The sequence below is a fragment of the Protopterus annectens genome, chromosome 6.part0 (assembly GCF_019279795.1).
Source record: "Protopterus annectens isolate FY-2018-M chromosome 6.part0, PAN1.0, whole genome shotgun sequence".
In the NCBI taxonomy this organism is placed as follows: domain Eukaryota; kingdom Metazoa; phylum Chordata; order Ceratodontiformes; family Protopteridae; genus Protopterus; species Protopterus annectens.
In genome coordinates this window covers 1,987,947,604-1,987,969,943 of record NC_056737.1, presented here as the reverse complement: position 1 = coordinate 1,987,969,943, position 22,340 = coordinate 1,987,947,604, and the positions used below count along the sequence as shown (strand labels likewise).

General features: G+C 38.5%; 1 protein-coding gene across 26 annotated transcripts in view; it reads left to right on the top strand.

Annotated features, from left to right (window-relative positions):
* LOC122805019 (titin-like) overlaps positions 1 to 22,340 on the top strand; it is a 759,244-nt gene that overhangs the window by 698,748 nt on the left and 38,156 nt on the right. For all 26 annotated transcript variants that reach the window (XM_044075290.1, XM_044075281.1, XM_044075295.1 and 23 more), the window contains 8 exons: positions 1,369 to 1,671; positions 2,433 to 3,017; positions 3,179 to 3,484; positions 3,575 to 3,874; positions 6,206 to 6,781; positions 6,861 to 7,166; positions 7,255 to 7,848; positions 8,011 to 13,580. In XM_044075290.1, the coding sequence (XP_043931225.1) occupies positions 1,369 to 1,671; positions 2,433 to 3,017; positions 3,179 to 3,484; positions 3,575 to 3,874; positions 6,206 to 6,781; positions 6,861 to 7,166; positions 7,255 to 7,848; positions 8,011 to 13,580 (8,540 nt within the window). The remainder of the gene's footprint in view (positions 1 to 1,368; positions 1,672 to 2,432; positions 3,018 to 3,178; positions 3,485 to 3,574; positions 3,875 to 6,205; positions 6,782 to 6,860; positions 7,167 to 7,254; positions 7,849 to 8,010; positions 13,581 to 22,340) is intronic.

Sequence of the window (22,340 nt, the reverse complement as noted above, 5' to 3'; positions counted from 1 at the left end):
GAAGTATGAGGATTGTTTATAAAAATAGTAAATAGAAGAGGACCAAGGAGAGAGCCTTGTCGTACCATTGTAGTGATGGGTAGGTATGGGGAAAGGATAGAATTCCATTTGCCTGGTAGCATTCTGACAAGTAATTATTGAATCACAGAAGAGTAGATTGTGAGATAGCCATTGTGGACAGCTGTAGAAGGTGTTTTTTTTTTTTTTTTTTTTTTTTTTTTTTTTTTAAGCGAGAGAGTTTTGAAAGCTTTTGATAATTCTAGGAATAAGAAATATATGATTTTACCACTATCTCTGGCTTTATTTATGTTGTCTATAAAAGTTGGGAAAGCAGTTGTCATGCAATAGGCAGATCTAAAACCAGGTTGAGTATTGGTTAATAACTGTTCCGTTTAAGAGATGCTGGAGCAGTTGTTTATAAATACATTTATCCAATATTTTTAAGAGGGGAGGATAAGATGACAATGGATCTGAAATTAGATATCTTGGCAGAAGTGCCACATTTGTGGAGAGGGATGCCACAGCATTTTTTTCCAGATGATTCCTGTATTGACCTGTTAATGAGGATGGAAACTGGTTATGTGATGGTGTTAGCAGCAATTTTGAAGTATTCTGCAGGAAGGTTATCTGCAGGGGGGAGCATAGTTTAAGTTTGACTAATATTTTTTATGAAAGAGGTGGCATCTGGTTTTAGTATGAGGGTATTGGTGGATGGTGGTAGACATGAGTCAGGAGATCCAGGAGGGGATTCATTGGTGAGGGCAACTATGCTGTCAATGAAGTATAAGTTAAACTTGGTGGCTGTTTCTAAAGGGGAGTTATTGGGACAACGGTTAAGAACACTGTTAGTTCCTGGGTGTAAAATTTGTTAAACTTTGAATGACTGGGGGGGGGGGGGTCACACTTCCCACATTAGTGGAAAACAATTAGCTTGGGCCTTCTCAAACCCAGTGATTCTGCACACGCAGCCCAACAAAGATAAATAAATGGCAGACTTTTGCTGTGGCTGTTAAAAAAAAAAAATAGAATCTAAAGGTAATGGGTTACCACTGTAAATCAGTGATAAGCCAAACTCTGCAGAGTTGGAGCAGTATGACTGCACTAATGCTCAGGGATGTTTAAACACAAAGGCAGTCCACACAGCAGGAGATTACATCAGTAAAAACACAGTCAACAAATGTGTGCCCTCTGTACATGTAGTCTTGGTTGTGGCAACGTTCTTAACACTCAAACTCTGCGAAATAGGATACATTAGAAATAAGATAAACAAGAGCTACATTCCATTTTCCGTACCTGCGAATTATTTTGCATGATCCACAAATTTCAGTAACAATTCTATTACATGACTGTTTCTATTTGCTGTCACAGCTCCACCTGGTAAACCACAGAACCCAAGAGTTATTGATACAACAAGAACATCTGTATCCTTGGCCTGGAGTCCACCTGAAGAAGAAGGAGGGTCAAAGGTTACTGGCTACTTGATTGAAATGCAAAAAGTCGATCAGTATGAGTGGACCAAATGCAATACTACCCCAACTAAAATATGTGAATATACTTTGACACACCTGCCTCAAGGTGCAGAATATCGATTCCGTGTAATGGCATGTAATGTTGGTGGACCTGGTGAGCCAGCTGATGTGCCTGGAACAGTTAAAGTTACAGAAATGCTAGGTAAGAAATTATTTATATTTTTTGGAATGTGCAAAACCCAGTCCTTTTGCTTTGAACCTGTATCTGCTGTTGTTATATAGTTTCAGACAGACTGTTTCAAATTACATTTTTTAGAGGTTGTATGCTTGTGCTGACCTTTCCTAATTTATTGGCATAAAGTTGCCCATTGCTTCCATAGCCTTACTGCATGTACTTCACATAGTCCTATTCCACCTCTGTGTTGGTGTGTGCTAAGATTTTTACTTGCCTTTTCCTCTTTAATTGTTGATGCTTTGCAGTGGCTATATAGAGGCATGCATGTTCTGAAGGTCACTTCTGAATACACCCCATTACAGACAAAGTACTGGAATAAGCCTTTCCACCCCTGCCAAAAGGCTGCCAGTTTTAGTGGTTAGCCTGCAGTCTTCCCCAGGGTGGTGGAAAAACACCCTTTCCTCTTGCTGTTTGTCTAGCTGCAAACATGGGTTGCTACAGATGGATTTCTATCCCTGCATCATTGAGATTGCTTTGCCAAAATGGACACTAGCACGTGCTATCACAAGATGATGTTAGGGTGCCAGGATCCTTATTCTGCACAGACTTCAGTATGTGTATCCTAAAGATGTATCCCCAGGATGTAAAGCCTATCTCCTAAATGCAGACCAGTATTATGTCAGCATATACCACATCAGTACTAATTGAGTATTTGTTAAATAATTTGCCAAACTGAAACTAAATTACTTTTTTATGCTAACTATATTTTTCATGTTTTCTTCTTTCAGAGTATCCCGATTATGAACTTGATGTAAAGTACCAGGAAGGCTTGGTTGTGAGACAAGGAGGAGTTGTTAAGCTAACCATTCCAATCAAAGGAAAGCCTATTCCTATTTGCAAATGGACAAAGGAGGGCCGTGATGTGAGCAAGAGAGCTTTAATTGCAACTTCTGATACTCATACTGAACTTGTGATCAAAGAAGCAGATAGAAGTGATTCTGGTACTTATGATTTAGTGCTTGAAAACAAATGTGGAAAGAAAGCTGTGTATATTAAGGTCAAAGTGATTGGACCACCAGATACACCAGAAGGACCACTTGAGTTTGATGACATTCAAGCTCGCTCTGTCAGAGTAAGCTGGAGAGCTCCTGCTGATGATGGTGGCTCAGATATTATTGGTTACATTGTCGAGAGGCGTGAAGTGCCTAAAGCTGCTTGGTATACAATTGATTCCCAAGTAAAAGACACATCACTGGTTGTCAAAGGTCTTAAAGAAGGTGTGGAGTATCATTTCCGTGTTTCTGCTGAAAACCAATTTGGTGCAAGCAAACCACTAAAATCTGAGGAACCAGTTGTACCTAAAACACCATTAAGTAAGTGTACTTTCACTCTAGATAAACTCACAAATACTTTTCTATATTTAGATTATTTAGATGTACAGAGTTTTTAAAAAGTTTGAATATAACTGTATGAAATTTACAGCTGCAAGATCACATAATCAAAGCTTACACATTTTATCTTTTCCTTCTTTCAGGCCCACCTGAACCTCCAAGTAACCCACCAGAAATATTGGATGTAACAAAGAGTTCCGTCAGTCTCTCTTGGTCTAGGCCTAGAGATGATGGAGGGTCTCGTGTCACTGGTTACTTCATTGAACGTAAAGAAACGTCAACAGATAAATGGGTTAGACACAACAAGACCCATATCACTACTACAATGTACACAGTTACAGGTCTTGTACCAGATGCTGAGTACCAGTTCCGCATCATTGCACAAAATGACGTTGGTCTCAGTGAAGCAGGTCCAGCATCAGATGCAGTTTTATGCAAAGATCCATTTGGTATGAAATGGTTTTAGTCATTTTAATAGCATTCATTTATGGCTTTGCATGTGAAATTATGTACTATTTACATGTAATTGTTTATTGTAGATAAACCAAGTCAACCAGGAGAAATTGATATCATCTCTGTAACCAAAGACAGTATTGCTATTCATTGGGAGCGTCCTGAATGTGATGGCGGTAAGGAGATCCTTGGTTACTGGATTGAATATCGCCAGTCTGGTGAGAGTTCATGGAAGAAATGCAATAAGGAACTCTGCAAAGAGAGGCAATTTACAATGGGTGGTCTTCAAGAAGCAACTGAATATGAATTTAGAGTGCTTGCAGAAAATGAAACAGGAATTAGCAGGCCTCGTAGAACTGCTATGGCTATCAAGACTAAACTGACAGGTAAGATAAATTCAAGCTGTCACACAGTGATTTTAGATGAATGTCTTTTAATTAAATAGTGGCTCTTGTTTAAAATAAAAATGAAAATCATATATTTGTGGACATACAAATAACCAAATGTGTGTCCATCCATCTACAACCCTTTTCCCCATTTTTCACACATGGCGTCAGGGTGTCACTTCAACAGTGACAGTCATCTAGAGCCAAAGTTTAGACCGCCATGTGGCTAGCCCTGCCTTGGCTGTTCTTCGATACCACACAAACCAAATTTATGAACCACATTTGTGAATTCTAGGCTGTTGTTATAAAGTATCATAGCACAGGATGTGACATTAGAACGATCTGTTATATTAAGTGCTTTTGCTTGACATCCCAAAATTATAATTATACAGCCAGTATTTGGAATACATATTAAAATGTACTAGTCAAATAAGCAACTCAAGTCCAATCCTTCAACACAGTTGAAGACCTGTGCTTGATAAAGGAGGATGGGTGGCAAGGGAAAGACTGAGCATACAGATGTAATTCTGTTTCCCTGAACAGTTACAGAGGCAGGGTTTGGTGCACTGGAAGAAACCAGGAGATCACCAACATAACTGTACTCCATCCTGCAGATCCTGGCAGATGGTTAACTTTATTTCAAAATCTTTTCTCTCACTGATAGAAAATATTACTGCAGAACATTCCTTTTGTGCTCCTGGAAGTGACAACAGAGTTAACTTTTGACACCAGTAAACTATGTAGTTGCTCCTGACACATGGTATAACAAGTTTACCATATTCATTTTTATTTTTAAATAATTCTCAGTTTAAAATGGCTAGAAAAATAAAGCAACCTCACCAGTCATTGAAGAATAGTTAATCATTATTGATTTAATAAGAAATAACCCGAATACTATCACCTTCTTTTCCCCCATAAAATGCTGATGTTGCTCTGGCTATGCTGCGGATAAGGTTAAATTAAGCAATAATTCAAAGACACACCAGATAAATATCAGCCAGAAATGGGCATGTAGTAGTTTCATCGATTCTGAAGCTGTGTCACTGACTCTCTCTGCAGTTGTCTATAGAGGATCCAAAGTTCATTTATGCTAGGAGCTCCTAAACTATTAAGGTTAGCCCTGAATACTCTAGCCTGGCAACAGATTTTCCCTGCCTTATGTCTTATAAAGTCATAAAGCAAAAAAATGACTGGCAGCCTCATCACAGTGGATATGCTGCAATATTAGAATGTAGTGTGGATACTGCTACCTTAAGTTCCATATCATATTATACATTGAAAGGAGAAAGGATGACCAGAAGACCTAGCAAAAGAAGTACAGTGGGACTCTGAGGGAAGCAATTTATGACATTATCCCTGTTGTGGGGTCATAATGTACAGTGCTTATAGGAGAATAGCACTGAGGGCATAGCTACAAAAACAGAACACACTTTAAAAATAAATAAGAAATTTGAAAGTGCATGTTACAAAATTAGAGTCAAGAATTATTTTGTAATTAATTAGCACTTTGAGGAACTTTACCAGTGCAGTCAGTAGATTTCACATTGCAAAAATGTTCAGTACTGAAATGCATCCATAAATGAAGGTAGAAATAGAGGTTCAAACTTACAGTGAAAGTTAATTAAGAATTAGCTACAGATGCATGCTACTTATTTTCCATCTCTGTAACTGAAACATAATAGTTTGTATTATATTTCAGGAACATATAAAAGGGATAATTACTTCACACTAAGTATGATGTAGAGTTAGGAAGCCAAATTACAACATTATGAATTTATTATTTTTATTTTATTTTCATTTATTTACTGGGAAGGTCTGACTGGACAGAGCTGTCTGTTTTCAGCCGAGGCCCAGGGAAAAAAGCTCCAGAACAATTGCTAACATACTATACATAAGATATTTACACATTCAGTTATAACAATATAGCAGACAATAACGTATGAGTGCATAAGATATTTACATAAGCATAGTGGTTTAGACATACAATTAAAAGTATAGCAGGTAGTAACATTTGATTGTTGTTCATACATTATTAACTATAGGCATAGTAATAGTAATAATATTTCTTTGCAATGTGTTTTGTAAATTGAAAGAGATGTATATAATCAGTCACTGTGTCTGAAAGAAGAGCGAGTGAGAGATGAAAAAAGTGATGGTCATCACAGTGTCCTCAGCCATCTGTAGACATTTAATACAGCTAATGGCGGTAACTGTTATAGCCTGACAAGTAGAATCTTAAGAATTGAATTAATAAAGTGTGTAAGGAAAATAACATATTTATTAAAGATGTACAGGGTTATTATTTTTTTTTTCTTTTTACTCTATCTATAGCTGGAGAAGCACCAGGCCTAAGACAGGAAATTAAGGATGTCACTACTAAGCTAGGTGAGGCTGGTAAGCTTACTTGCCAGATTATTGGAAGGCCTCTTCCTGAAATAAAATGGTACCGTTTTGGCAAAGAACTGCAACAGAGTCGTAAATACAAAATGAGTTCAGATGGACGCAATCATTCGTTAACAGTACTAACAGAAGAACAAGATGATGAAGGCCTGTACACATGCAGGGCTACAAATGATGCTGGAGAGATTGAGACCAGTGGCAAATTGCTGTTAGAGGCTAGTCCTCAGTTCCATCCAGGTTTCCCTCTGAAGGAAAAATATGTTGTAGGAGCTGGTACAACTCTTCGTCTTCATGTTGTATATATTGGTCGTCCAGTACCTGCAATCACATGGTTCCATGGCAAAAAGCCATTGAAGACTTCAGACAATGTAACCATTGAAAATACTGAGCACTACACCCATGTAGCCATCAGAAGTGTCCAACGTAAAATCCATGGTGGAAAATACAAAGTGCAGCTCAGCAATATCTTTGGAACAGTAGACACTGTACTTAATGTTGAGATACAAGGTAATTATTATTATTTTTTTCTTTTTATGGATTTTGTTTGAAATATTTTATAACTGAACCAATGTATATTATGTTACAGATAAGCCAGATAGACCTGAAGGGCCAATTTCGGTTGATGCTTTACTGAAAAATTCTGCTGCAATAAGTTGGAAACCCCCACTAGATGATGGTGGAGCTTTTATTACCAATTACATCGTAGAGAAGCGTGAAGCTAAAGAAGGAGAACCATGGCAGCTAGTGTCCTCTGCTATTTCTGGCACTTCTTGCAGAATTGTGAACCTTATTGAAAATGCTGGCTATTATTTCCGGGTATCTGCACAAAACCATTTTGGCATCAGTGAATCTTTAGAGGTTTCATCTGTCGTTATCATCAAGAGTCCATTTGGTAAGTACAGCATAATATATATTTTAAATACAGATTAACTGGATCAGAATAACATTTGACCGTTAACCATTAAATATCTTCCACGCAGGTAAACCTTCTGCTCCAGGACAGCCCACTATAACAGCTATAACAAAAGATTCCTGTGTGGTCTCATGGAAGCCACCTGTAAGTGATGGTGGTGCCAAGATTAAAAATTACACTCTTGAAAAACGTGAAAAGAAACAGAACAAGTGGATTGTTGCAACAACTGGTGAAATACGTGAAACTGTATATGCTGTGAAAGGTCTCATTGAAGGTTTAGAATATGACTTCCGTGTCAAGTGTGAAAACCTTGGAGGAGAAAGTGAATGGAGTGAAGAGTCTGAACCTATTATTCCCAAGTCTGATGTACCTGTTCGTGCACCACAGTTTAAAGAAGATCTGCGTAACTTGAATGTGAAATACAAGGGTATTGCTACTTTTGTGAGCAAGGTTACTGGCCATCCAAAACCTGTTGTTAAATGGTTCAAGCAAGGTAAAGAAGTTTTACCAGATGGTGAAAAGGTAAAAATCCAGGAATTCAAGGGTGGTTATCATCAGTTAGTAATTTCAAATGTTACTGAAGACGATGCTACTGTCTACCAAATCAGAGCTACCAACCAAGGAGGCTCTATATCCTCAACTGCTTCTCTAGATGTTGAAGGTTAGTATTCAAGTCATTAATAGCCTTTATTTACTTTAGCTTAATACTCACAATGTGTTTCTGAACACTGGTTTAATGAGCAAACAAATCTTTTTTATTATTTTTATATTAAAAAAAACACTGGTGTATGTAGTCACTAATGTCATTTTTTCTGTTTTACAGTTCCTGCTAAAATTCACCTGCCTAAGCACCTGGAAGGTATGGGGGCTGTTCATGCCTTACGAGGTGAAGTGGTTAGTATCAAGATACCATTCAGTGGTAAACCTGATCCTGTGATAACGTGGCAAAAGGGACAAGACCTCATTGACACTAATGGGCACTATCAAGTTATTGTTACAAGATCATTTACATCACTTGTTTTCCCCAATGGGGTAGACAGAAAGGATGCTGGCTTCTATATTGTGTGTGCAAAGAATAGATTTGGAATTGATCAGAAGACTGTTGAGTTGGATGTAGCTGATGTACCTGATCCACCAAGAGGACTTAAGGTTAGTGATATTACCCGGGACTCTGTCAATTTGACATGGAATCCCCCAGCCAGTGATGGTGGAAGCAAAATTACAAACTACATAGTTGAGAAGTGTGCCACTACAGCAGAAAGGTGGCTCCGTGTTGCACAGACCCGTGATTCTCATTATACTGTGGTAAACTTGTTTGGAAAAACCAGCTATCAGTTCCGTGTCATTGCAGAAAATAAATTTGGTCAAGGCCAGCCATCTGAACCAACAGATGCAATTGTCACAAGGGAAGATAAAACAAGGATGATTAACTATGATGAAGAAGTGGATGAGACCTTGGAGATTACTCAGGGCAAAGCACCTCATGCCTCTACTAAGGAACTGCACAATAAGTACATGATTGCTGAAGAGCTGGGACGTGGGCAGTTTAGTATTGTCCACCGCTGTGTTGAAAATGTCTCTAAGAAAACATACATGGCAAAATTTGTGAAAGTAAAGGGTGCTGATCAAGTTTTAGTAAAGAAGGAACTTGAAATTCTCAATTTGTCCTGCCATAGAAATATTTTGCACTTACATGAGTCCTTTGAAAGTCTGGAAGAGTTAGTTATGATATTTGAGTTTGTGTCAGGAGTTGACATATTTGAACGCATTAATATAACTGGTTTTGAACTGAGTGAGAGAGAAATAATAAATTACACATCTCAGATATGCAATGCGTTACAGTTCATTCACAACCAGAACATTGGTCATTTTGATATCAGACCAGAAAATATTGTTTACACTACAAGGAGAAGCTCATGTATTAGGATTATTGAATTTGGACAGGCAAGAAAGTTGAAACCTGGAGATAACCTTAGAATTCAGTATACCTCTCCTGAGTACTGTGCACCTGAGATACATCAACATGATATGGTAAGCACAGCCACAGATATGTGGTCAGTAGGTACCTTAGTATATGTTCTTCTGAGTGGGCTTAATCCATTTATGGCTGAAACTAACCAGCAAATCATAGATAACATCATCAGTGCTGACTATAACTTTGATGATGAGGCATTCAAAGATATTAGTATTGAAGCAATGGACTTTGTGGATCGCCTTTTGGTAAAAGAAAGAAAGCCACGCATGAGTGCTGCTGAGGCTCTTGAACATCCATGGTTGAAGCAGAAAACAGAGCAAATGAGCACCAAAGTTATTAAAACCTTAAGGCATAGACGTTACTACCAAACTCTAGTAAAGAAGGAATGGAATGTTGTTGTTTCTGTAGCCCGTATTTCTTTAGGAGGTGCCGTAAGATCACAGAAGGGTGTTACAGTTGCTAAAGTAAAAGTTGCACCATTTGAAATTGGTCCACTGGCAGGGCAGATAATGCATGCTGTCTCTGAAGAAGGTGGTTATGTCAAATTTGTATGCAAGATTGAAAACTATGACCAGTCCACAGAGGCAACATGGTACTTTGGTGTAAGACAGCTAGAAGAAAGTGAAAAATATGAAATTGCCTATCATGATGGAGTGGCCAGTATATATGTTAAAGACATTGGCAAATTGGATGATGGTACTTACAGATGTAAGGTAGTGAATGACTATGGTGAAGATAGCTCCTATGCTGAACTGTTTGTTAAAGGTGTAAGAGAACCTTATGATTATTACAAAGGACGCACTGTGAAGAAAGTGAAGCGCAGAGTGGATGCTGCAAGACTTCTTGAGAGACCACCAGAGTTCACTTTACCATTGTATAATAAATCTGCACATGTTGGTGAAGATGTCCGATTTGGTGTAACTATAACAGTCCATCCAGAACCTCGTGTTACATGGCTGAAATCAGGACAGAGAATCAAACCAGGTGAAGATGATAAAAAATACACTTTTGAGACTGATAAAGGTCTCTACCAGCTTATCATCCACAAAGTAACAAAGGATGATGAGGCTGAATACACAGTTATGGCTCGCAACAGATACGGTGAGGATAGCTGCAAAGCTAGGTTGACAGTAACACCTGCTCCAGCTGGTCCAGATAATACAATGAGGCCAATGTTCAAACGCTTATTGGCAAATGCTGAATGCAAAGAGGGACAAAGCATCCGTCTTGAACTAAGGGTATCTGGAATACCAGTCCCCACAATAAAATGGGAAAAAGATGGCCAACCTCTATCATTAGGGCCACATATGGAAGTTGTACATGAAGGTTTAGATTACTATGCTCTGTATATCAGAGAAACCTTGCCAGAAGACTCTGGTACCTATAGAGTTATTGCAACAAATACTGCAGGATCTTCAAGCTGTCAAGCATATGTAAAAGTAGAACGTGTGACATATGTCAAGCGAGAATATAAGAGTGAGGAAGAACGCCAAATTCATGTTCAAAAACAGATCGACAAAACTCTTAGAATGGCTGAAATTCTTGGTGGAGTTGAAGCTGTTCCTCTAACACCACTTGCCAAAGATGCTCTCAGAGAAGCTGCTGTTTTGTACAAACCAGCTGTGAGTACTAAGACAGTAAAAGGTGAATTTGAAATTTCAAAGGAAGAGAAAAAGAAAAAAGAAAAGGTATTCCGCATGCCATATGATATTCCAGAACCTCGTGTAACTGCACCAACTGCACTTGAAGAGGATCAAGAGATAAAGCACTTTGTTCCTTTATCAGAGATGAAGTGGTACAGAAAGTTAAGAGATCAATATGAAATGCCAGCACCACTTGAGAAAATTCCACAAAAGAGACCAAAACGCATTCGTCTGTCCAGATGGGAGCAATTTTATGTGATGCCTCTCCCACGTATTTCTGATCAATATAAACCTAAATGGCGTATACCAAAACTTTCACAAGATGACCTGGAAATAGTGCGTCCAGCTCGTCAACGTACACCATCTCCAGAATATGAAATGTACTACCGACCAAGAAGACGATCTCTTGGTGACTTGTCAGATGAAGAGTTACTTCTGCCTGTTGATGACTATTTATCAATGAGAAGAACAGAGGAAGAAAGACTTCGCCTTGAAGAGGAACTAGAGTTGGGATATTCTGCATCTCCTCCAAGTCGCAGCCCCCCTCGTTTTGAGCTGTCTACTCTACGTCATGTATCACCAAGGGTATATTTAGGAACAGAAAGAGAAGAAGAAGAGGAAGCTTTTCAGTATGCAACATATCATATCCCAAGTAAACACGAAGTAGGTCCAAGCTACAGGGAACTTCGTGAACGTCATGATAGGGCTTCCTATAGGACACCAAAACAAAAATTAAGAGTAATGGATGAAAAAGAAGATGAAGAACTGCTTCGCCCTTATGCCACGACTCAAAGACTTACTTCTTACAAAAGAGAGCTTGAACACCTAGAACATGAAGAAAGACTGAGGATTACAGCAAGAAGAGAGAGACAAGTTACAGAAGTAAGAGAAGAAATAGAAGAATCAGGAAAAGTAACAGAACATATTCATACTAGATCTACTAAGTCTCCTTCTGCCTCACGTCTTCTAAGACGTAGGAGGTCTCTTTCACCAACTTACATTGAACTGATGCGCCCTGTATCTGAACTGATAAGGCCACGTGTACGTCCTGCTGTAGAACTAGAAACAGAAAGAAGATCTCCTACTCCAGAAAGAACACGGCCTCGTTCACCAAGTCCTGTTTCCAGTGAAAGGCCCTCATCTAGGTTTGAGAGAACTGCACGATTCGATATCTTTTCTAGATATGAATCGATGAAAGCTGCTCTAAAGAGTCAGAAGACAACAGAAAGGAAATATGAAGTTGTAAGTCAGCAGCCTTTTAGTCTTGACCATGCACCACGTATTACTCTGAGAATGCGCTCACATCGTGTGCCATGTGGCCACAGTACTAGATTCACGCTTAATGTTCAGTCAAAGCCAGCAGCTGAAATCAAATGGTATCATAATGGCATAGAAATCCAAGAAAGCAGCAAAATTCACTTTACAGACATGAGTGGAGTTCTGACCTTGGAAATCCTTGACTGCCAGTCCGAAGACAGTGGCACTTACCGTGTGACATGTTCAAACTACAAAGGAGAAGCTTCTGACTATGCAACATTAGATGTAACTGGAGGTGAATATACTACCTTTTCTTCTCGCCGTAAGGATGAAGAACCTCCAAAACCTCTTGTTCCTGAAATGGTAAAGACAGAAGTTTACCAGGTTTCCTCAATCAGAAAAACAACAGCAACAGAAACAACAGCAGAGGTGAAGGAAACAAAAACAAAAGTAAGTGAGGCAGTAGAGACAATAGTCTCTGAAGGGAAATCTGTTCATGAGGAGGTTAAAACTCCCCTACCTGCTAGAATTCTGACAAAACCACAATCCATTACCGTCTCTGAAGGAGAGTCTGCAAGATTTGCCTGTGATATTGATGGTGAGCCAGCACCTACTGTAAAGTGGCTGCATGCTGGACAAACAATTGTTTCTTCTAAACGCTATCAGGTTATCACAACACAGTATAAATCTACTTTTGAGATATCATCTGTTCAAAGAGTTGACGAAGGCAGTTACACTGTAGTAGTTGAGAACTCGGGAGGAAAACAAGAGGCACATTTTACTTTGACTATTCGTAGAGCAGGAGCCAAAGAGAAAGCTGTTATATCCCCACCTAGAGTGAAATCCCCAGAACCTCATGTGAAATCTCCAGAATCAGTTAAGTCTCCAAAAAGTGTGAAATCTCCTGAACCACCTACATCTCATCCAAAAGGGAAATTAGCATCTGGTACTGTGACAACTTCAGCAGAAAGACTGGGCACATCGGCCACTACACCACAAAGAATAACAGAACAGGTAACAGAAGAGCCTGGCACAAAAGTGACTCAAGAAACATCAAAAATTATTTATGAAGATATTGTTAAAAAAGAAATTCAATATGAAGAAGATAAAAGATCTGAAATTACAGCTGCTACAACTAAAATGACTCTTTCAGAAAGTCAGACAGTTACTTTGAAGTCCAGCATCCCTGGTGCCAGTGAAATAAAATGGGTGTTAAATGGAGTTGAGCTAGTTAATTCTGAGGCATACAGACATGGAGTTTCTGGGAATGATCACACCCTAACAATTAAAAAGGTTGGCTTTAAAGATGAAGGAATTATCACATGTCATGCAAAAACTGAATCAGGATATGTCAAATGTCACTTTGATCTGACAGTCAGCAAGAAGAAGTCAAATGCTCCTGTATTTATTTCACAACCAAAGTCTCAGATTGTAAATGAGGGTGAAAGAATAGTATTTAGTTGCAAAGTGGCTGGAGATCCATCACCTGAAATCGAATGGCTTAAAGATAATCAGCCTGTAAGTATTACTGTGTTTAAGTATATTTGGATTTGCAAATTTTACAGTGTGATTTAAAGACTCCTTATTAGATTATCCCATTGTATTTACTTATGGGGGGGGGTCTCTTTAGCTTGCTGATAACTGAGATTCATAACCTTACTCTGCATAGCAGAAATATAGACCACCAGGAATGGTGTCTGGAGCTTTCCATATAAATCTTCTGCTGGAGTATAGTTATTATGTGTTGCTTTAATGATGTCATGTGTGGTGGCATCCTAGAAGTGTTTGCGATGTGTGACAACATGCTGACCCTGCTGTCCTGAAAATGATACTACTGTTGCAGTACAGTATCTCACAAAATCAACAGGAAATCTCTTTTTGCTTTAGATGAAAATGGAAATCAAGCAGCCCTCAAATATTCCAGCATATTCTAGTGAAAACCATAATACCTGTCCCTGTTAGAGTTAGGAATGGAAAAGTAAATGTGCCTTGTCAATACTGCGAGTAAAATATGAAATAAACCTGCCTCTCTATATAAAATGAAAGGAAAAATGCCATGGTAACCTGAACGAATGGAGCTATAGAAAATTATGGGAAAAAAGTGAACTTTCTACACTGATGTAAAATTTTTAACATAGACAATGTATATAACGTAAAATCAGTTTAACTCTATCTTTTCAGGCTGCCATTTGCTGTACAGTATTACTGTTTCTTATCTGAAACTGAATTACACAACAGAGAGCATTATATGTAATGTTTTTGTCAGTGTACTTACCCTCTGCTCCTAAGGACTGTAGATAAAGAGAAGCAATTAATATCTTACACTGTTCTATGTTTTACTGATCATTCTATAGCTTCAATACATAGACTGATCTTTGGTTTCCTAGAAGAGAAAATATGACAGGCTAACCCTTCTAATTCTCAAAGGGAAAATGTTCAAGAAACAGTGGAGGTGTTCCATTTACTAGTAGCTCCTTCATCTGTCTCATGCAGCATTTGTTCTAGTAGGCACCCATCTGTTTTATTATGTATTTCTGATCTTTTTGCCCATAAACTCAACCCTTTCACAGCCACTCCAGGATGTTTATTTTCACTGTAAACTCCCTTTACCCAATACACCCTTTATTTGAACTAAGCATTCCAGCCTAATATCACCTCAAGAACACAAGAATGTTCATTGCCCCTTGACATGCCATACCATTTCTTTCCTGTTGCATTTGCCAAACCAAAGTCTCTCTTTAACGTACTGTTTTCCCTTTGACTGTTTTAGGTCATTGTTTCTTCTTAGCATCTTTATATAATCGCCAAGAAGAAGAAGAAACTCCCACTGTAAAGTATTCCTTGAAGAAAACATTTATTCATTCAGTCATTCATTTGTTTTCATTATCATCTTAGCCATTTGGGGGTTCCAGGGGAAATGGACCCAGTAAGGTCTGGGTGTAAAACAGACATTCAGTGCTGGGCAGGTCACCACTGCATTGCAAGACAAGCAAGGCTATTAAAGACTCAAATATAATTGCACATTCATTTAATTTCCAAAGAAGATGTGGAACCCATTCTAGACTAGACAGGCCTAAACACCTTCATCCCCAAACAATCCTTTCATTTAGTCACTGTTCAGCCTCTCCTCCCTTTTCTCTACAGATGAGATTGTATGTGTTGTTTAGATGTTCAAAACCTGCACATTAAGATTAAGCACTGGTCAAAAAGATTTTTACATTTTCAAACAGAAGTTAGTTTTCATAATTTCAGGACTTTATCTCAGGCGTATTCATAATATGTGTATCAGCAGTAATTACACACTTGCATTTACAGTAGACACAGTTGTATCTTTATTTAGTGATTAACTGCAAGTGGGAGACAGAACTACTTTGTATGGGATAGAGATTCTCTACTGCACATATTTTCCACCGTAATGATCACTGTAAATCTTCAAAAGCCCATCTGACTACATCCCAGCTCATGACTTTTATAGTATGTTCCCTAGGTTCCAAGACACATCAGTCATGTTTACCATAAGAGCATGTCAGGTATTCTTTCTTTGGTTTCCTTTTTGTTGTCAGACTATCCTCCTACCTGCAGCCTACGTTTTAGGGCCATAGGACTAATTGCCTCCTCAGTTCTGATTATACCACATGTGAAATGCTACATGAGGGTTTTGGAAAGGATTTTCAAGGTTCAGTAGTCCCAGTACTGAGGCTTCTTGAATGCATCAGCCTAGATTTCCACATTATTAGAAGAGTGAGGTAATAGATAACCCCTATACCAGTCTCTTAACTAGCAATCCCTTTATAGTCCTTTCTTCCAAATATATGGTCACGGCTGTGTCTTTCTTCCCAGGATGCAACTTTGTCAAGGTCTTGAGGCACAGGGTCTTTGGTTCAGCCAGGAATGGAAGCTTATGAGTGCCCTAGAGGTGAGAACTGTCCTGTTTTTTCTGCAGTGTCTGTCCCTGCAGAAATGGATTCTGAATAACCATGTTTCCATTCAGTCAGACTATAAGGCAGAGATATGGTAAAGCAACAAGCAGAGGTGCTAATGCGTTTAACCTTAATTTCTCCAAGTCTTTTGGGTTTCTAATACCATGACGGGAATGGAACCCATTCCTAAGTCAAAGTATGATTAAAGTTCATGAAATTAGTATTGTTTCACTCTTTGATTCATAGAGGCCATAAGGGTCTGGGAATGGTTCTTCAAGACCAACAGATACTTGTTAGTATTCTTTATTCAAGAGTAATCCAGCTGTTAGAAATACAGACACAGCAGGACCTTTTTAATGCCACATGTGTGGTTGAGTTCTGCTAAAGCCAAACTGGCATTTAAAAAGTGAAGGTGCATTCTCCTTGCCTCCTTTCAAAATTCAGGAATATTCTCCCTGATTCCTCGTTCTTCTAGTGGCATCACCAAGGACGCATTGGTAAAGACTAAGATGAGAAGTCCACTTTGTGCTGCCCTGTGTATCCTCTTATAACAAAGTTTATTCTCGGACCCAGAACTAAAGACAATACTAATCATCTTACTGGACCAGGCAAATTTAATTTCCATATTTCAGCAGTTTTCATCTAGTCTACATTTTTTTTTCATTCTTTTATTACCAGCAGTTATTAAATCACCCCTCCAGGAAAAGTTGTCTGAATCTGCACTAATGCAAGCAAATAGCTTGGCTGATGCAGTTCCATTTTTCAGTAGATCTGAGGAATTCTCGGCTAGAGTGATCTGTCTGTATTATTTCCTCTTCCAGTGCCCTATCATTCAGAGGGATTAAGGGGACAAATGGAAAATAATATATTTGGGCTTCCTTCAGAGACATGGATCCCTTTCACTTACGTTTTCCTCAAAGTATCTTTAATGTAGGCTCTAGCTGCTTCTCCATCAGACTTTATGTAGCTGATAAGTGCAAACTTTCGTATAGGTGAAGATTTCAAACCTTTATCAGCTTCTAATGTCTGCAACAGCTTTGCATATGTCAGTGTTCATCAGCCATTGGTTAGGTACCAGTTTGCCTCTTGGCATGTTTGCTTTATGCTGCTAAAGCTTGTTTTCTTTCCCACTGAGTGCACAGTTTTGGCAAAATTAAATGAATATGGTGTTTAATATTGTAGAATATGGTATATGGTACTGTAGACTGCTGACTGCAAGAACCTTTAGAATGAAATCTACAGGCATTAGGACTGCTCAGCACATAAAACTTTTCAAGGCTGCTAACCCTGCCTTATATAAGCCACAAGAACCTGCTTCATCCCATCTGTCCATTTCTTTTTATTTTACTTTTATTTTTTTTCACATCCAAAGACTTGACAAACTACTGTGTTTTCCTCTTGATTTAGACAGGAGCCCATGCCTTATTTTGTTTTCTTCTATGTGTGTCACCCTTGAGATCTTCCCTTCTCCTACTGGTCTGTGTATATCTTATAGTTACATACCAAGCTTAGAATAAAAGAACATCAGTCAGGGATCACTTTGGCCAAGAAATGCAAGAGGAACTTGGATAAAACTTAAGTACTTACATCCTGTTGACCTAGGACCAGTTTCAAAGGAAATAGTTGGAGATTAAAGAGCTGCTTCTCCTCCATTCTGTCCCAGGGACCACAGATTTAGGGAACTCTCAAACTGAAGCAAAAGAGAGGGAGGTGACTATTAGAGGTTGTCTGTTGTTCTGAGGAGAGATTCCTACATTCATGTAGGATGGTGAAGACAAGCACTTCTCTTGGATGTTCCCACCACAGGTGAAGATCTTTAAGGAAGTAATTAATTACCTGTGGGAACATCCAGATACTATGGTCCCATACTGTAGAAGACAGACCATATTTTCTGTCCCTCAGTGTGTCCTTGTAGGCAGTGACCGCTGAACCAGATATGACAATGCTGCAACTTTGAAGAGGAATCCTCCTCCTCCTCATTCACCTGCTCTAGATAGGTTTGGGAAGCATGTGCTCTTGCTCTGCACACTCTCCATAAAGGTGCTGAATTACCTGATGTAAATGATATATTTCCAGAGAAATATTTTGGACGTAATGCAGCACTTTGTGGACTTTATACCTGGCAGTTTCTGTAAAGATTCTCTTAAAGCCCAGTTATCCCTAGCCTGTAGAGTAGGCAAACCTCATGATTCAGGTTGTGTACTGTGCAAGGGTTAGAGATGCCAGGTTTGCAGGATCTAACATAGCTATAGCACTGCAATCCTGGCTTTGCCTCAACCATTCTGTCAAGGATGTCATGGTGTCATTCACTGTTGATTTTTTTCTGAAATCCTTGAAGAAGAGAAAGATCCTTATTGCTGAGGAGTCAAATTTACTCTCCACAATGTTTCATTAATAGAATACAGCCATGGTCTTCAAAGACTCCACTGTATTATATTAATGAAACATTAATATAATATATCCATGGTCTTCAAAGACTTCTCTGCATTCTATTAATGAAACATTAATAGAATACAGAGGAGTCTTTGATGACCATGGCTGTGCAGAAGTCTTCAATCCAACAACAACATTTTTTATACTTCTGCAAGCTTCTCCTGCTGGTGTTCAGTAAATATATTGGCCAAGACACTAAGGACCCCAGTGCTTTCACAGAAGCTACACTCAGTAGCAGCATTCCTGACATCTGCCATGACCACTGCTGCTTGAGCAGAAGTAATCAGAGGGAGAGGTGTCCTTCATATCGCATATCTTGGCATAGTGAACCACGAAAACCAAGATATAGACAAGCAATATCATATGTAATTTAATTCACCCTGTTTTAAATTATGGCCCTTGTATTTAAGATACCTGGATGATATCTTTATTATATGGAGGGGGTATCCTGATATGATTTAATAATTTTTGGAATATCTACAAAGAGCTACCCAATTTTTACAATTCATGCATCATTTTAGCAAGATCACTGTTAATCATCTAGATGTTCAGATTTCCAAGATCAGTAATAGTTTTTTCTTCTGACATCTTTTGCATATCCACTTTTAGCAACTGTTGCCTCCACTTTGATAGTTTTCACCCTTTTTTATGAAAAAGGGATTGATGAAAGGACATTTTATTTGGTTTTCCCACGTGGTATCAGACAATGAAAAGTGTGTTACAGAAGGGACTAAACTACTTTAGATGTTTTTGAAAAGAGGTTACCCATAAAAACTATTGGTAGAGATTTTTAAGGATGTTACTGAGAAGAGATCAAGTTTATATACCCATTTATTGGGGGTTGAGTTCTCTATATCCGATCATTGACATGAAGATCAAACAATGTGAAAAACTTATGGTTTTGCAAAATAATAGTAGTTTTAGAGTTGCCAAGGATATTATCTGTAAGAGCTGGATTATTTTATGTCCTAATGCTCACATATTCAATATAGCGGGTGAATGGCCCCGTTTTTGTTTCTAAAACTGCAAACAACTTAAAACTTTTTGGTAGAGAGGGGAGCCAGTTGGAATTTTAAATTTGAAAAACACAAGAGAAACCTAATACAGGAGCACATAAATGCAGTTCCTGTAAACAATGTCAATATATTTATACCGAAAGTAGTTTTTTTTCTGGTTAACAATTTATTGGGTTTGACATTACATCTCAATATGGGAATTATCATTGAAAGGGTTTAGTGTATCTGGCTATATACTCCTCCTGTAGAAGTTCGTATGTGAGAAAAAAGGACAGAACGTTACAATTTAGGATTTATGAACATAACCATAACCTTATGACCAAGAATTCCAAAAATGCTTTGTGCAGTCATTCCATAGTTTGTAATGGGTACATAGTCAAGATGGGAGGGGTGATAACTGGGAGAATAAAACTAAATATAGAGCACTATGGTGGCAGCAAAGATTAAATGCAGTGTCACCACCTGGTTTAAATGACCATGTTTCTATTTTTCCAGTACTGAAAATGAGAGCTGCTAAATTATGATAATACTTAGCTATTTATCTTCTTAATGTATTTTCCATTTTATGTTTTTTAATTAATTTTGTAATACATTTTAACATGATTCACTTTTCAAAATACTTAGTTTATTTTAATTGACAATTTTTGTAGGTTGCTTTAATGGCTCTCTTTTGGATTTTTGAATTTATTTAAATTCTGTGTATCGATTGCAATATTCTGATGATGTCTGTTTTGGAGGATGAAAGCACTTAACAGATTTGTAATTAAGCTTTTCTGGTTCTTTTACACTCCACTGTTTATTCCTTTTGGCTGGAGTGCTTCCATGTGGTGCAGTCTTTTCTTGTGTTATTTGTTTGGCTTTTAACTGCATGGACCATCTTTCCTGTGTGTTTATATCTAATGGTTATCAAAACAGGTTCTTACCCCCTTCCCATTACCACCTTTGCCAGATGTTTGGCCTGCTAAACAGAACAACAAAAACAAGGTAAAAGGTGCAAAGGTTCATAGGAAAAGAGCCAATCAGGAGGTCCCATTAGGGCATCAAGGAGATGGATGTCATCTCTGATTCTTTTTGATACTAAACAAAAAAAAGGCTAGACACTTAAAACCCATACTTGACATGAGTGGCTTCAAGTCAACATCTTTATCTAAAAAGAGCTTTTTTCATATTGAGTCCCTTCAATCTTATTTCTCATTGCTATCCAGAGGAGACTGGGTATGCCGTTTAGATCTTCAAGAACTTTACAAAGTAATCAGGGCACAGTCTTCAAAATTCCTGCAATTTTGCACATTTTCCTGTAGTCTTAGTTTGGCTGCAAGGGTATTCAGAGTGCATGTCAGAAGTACCTGCTCGTATGCATCTACAGAGGATGACACTGTTTCCATTATTGGATGAGTGACCCTAAGCAGCTGACAACAGAGGCAAACATGTCATTCTGCAAAAGGAGCCTCTGCTCCACATCTTTCATTCTTTGGTGATCCCTTTGAACTTTGCAGAGCCTGATCTTATTCATTCACAACTCTTGATTTTTTTACACCATTCCAAAGATACTGGGATTTTCTAGGCACTTTTAATGCTATTGAGACTTCAGGACACCATGTCAATAGTCCATGCTCTTCCATTCACTTCTTCTGCTATCAGTCGTACATACTTTTTCATCCATTTCCTGTCCTAGTACCAGCCATTGTTTTAGCATTAGGACTAATGACAGCTTCGACCTTGATGGTGCCTCACACTAAATATCACACGGTAGACTTACAGTTTACCTTAAAAGTGCAGTAGTTGCAGGAAAATGACTCCTGGAAGGCTTTGAGCAGGATTTGAGAGGTCTGCATCAAAAATGATGGCCTTTTCCTATCAACCACCTTGTGGGCTAAACGTTTTTTTTTTGTCATCTCCCTCAGATGTGCCTGCCTGGGATGAGACAACACTGCATCAATCACACAGTGCAGGGCCTGAGGTCCAGTCAAGAATGTAGCTTGCATATCAATGTCCTGGAGATGTGGCAGTTCTGTCTTTACAGAAATGCTTTCTGGAAGGCCAGACAGTTCCATTCAGTTGAATGATGTGGCAGTAGTGTGGTATATCGACAAGCAGGGAAGGATGCAGCAGGTATGTCCTGATGCCTCATGAGTGTTCCTTGAATCTTTTGGTGATGGAAAAAAAAAGGAATGACTTTGTCTGTGCTTGTTCTACCTTCCCTACCTATGCTGAGTATCACATTAGCTTTTAATGATTCCCTCGTCTAATTGCAAAAATCAAGATGTCCTAATACAAACTTGACTAAAGTCTGTTGTATGCACTTCTTCCCATGTCCCTTGTTAAAAAAATATATCCTCAGAATCAAACAGGCAGAAGTGGGGGTAAATATGGTGACTTGTTACTAGCCCAAATAGAACTGGTTTCCATGAACTCCTCATTTTGAATTTTTATTCACAGGTGATTATTGACTTAAACTGCCAAACATTCCATCCTGATCTCAAAGTGCTTAAACAAACAACATGGCTGATCCACTTCCATTAATTCTTAGGTCAGGAGATTTTTTTCAGACTGCATAGTATCCATCATTTCCCTTTGACACCTTCTCATACAAAGTACTTATGGGACAAATGGAAATGGATTCCTGTCTAGGCTTCAGCCAAGAGCGTGGGCCCTTTCTGTAGCCACCATTGCTGCAGTATCTACACTGGTCTTAGCAACTCCATGATTAAGGTCTAACAACAATTCCTAATATTCATGCAGGCTGCAACTCCAAGCCATTTACTTCCTTCAGAATCTGTAAAGCCTTTATTCAGATTGCATTTCATTTTTAGGTCCCTATTTAAGGATACATTTCACCATCAATAGTCAGAATAACTAGCTACAAAATGTAATCCAACCCAATTCACACACTGGCAACCCTTTAATTC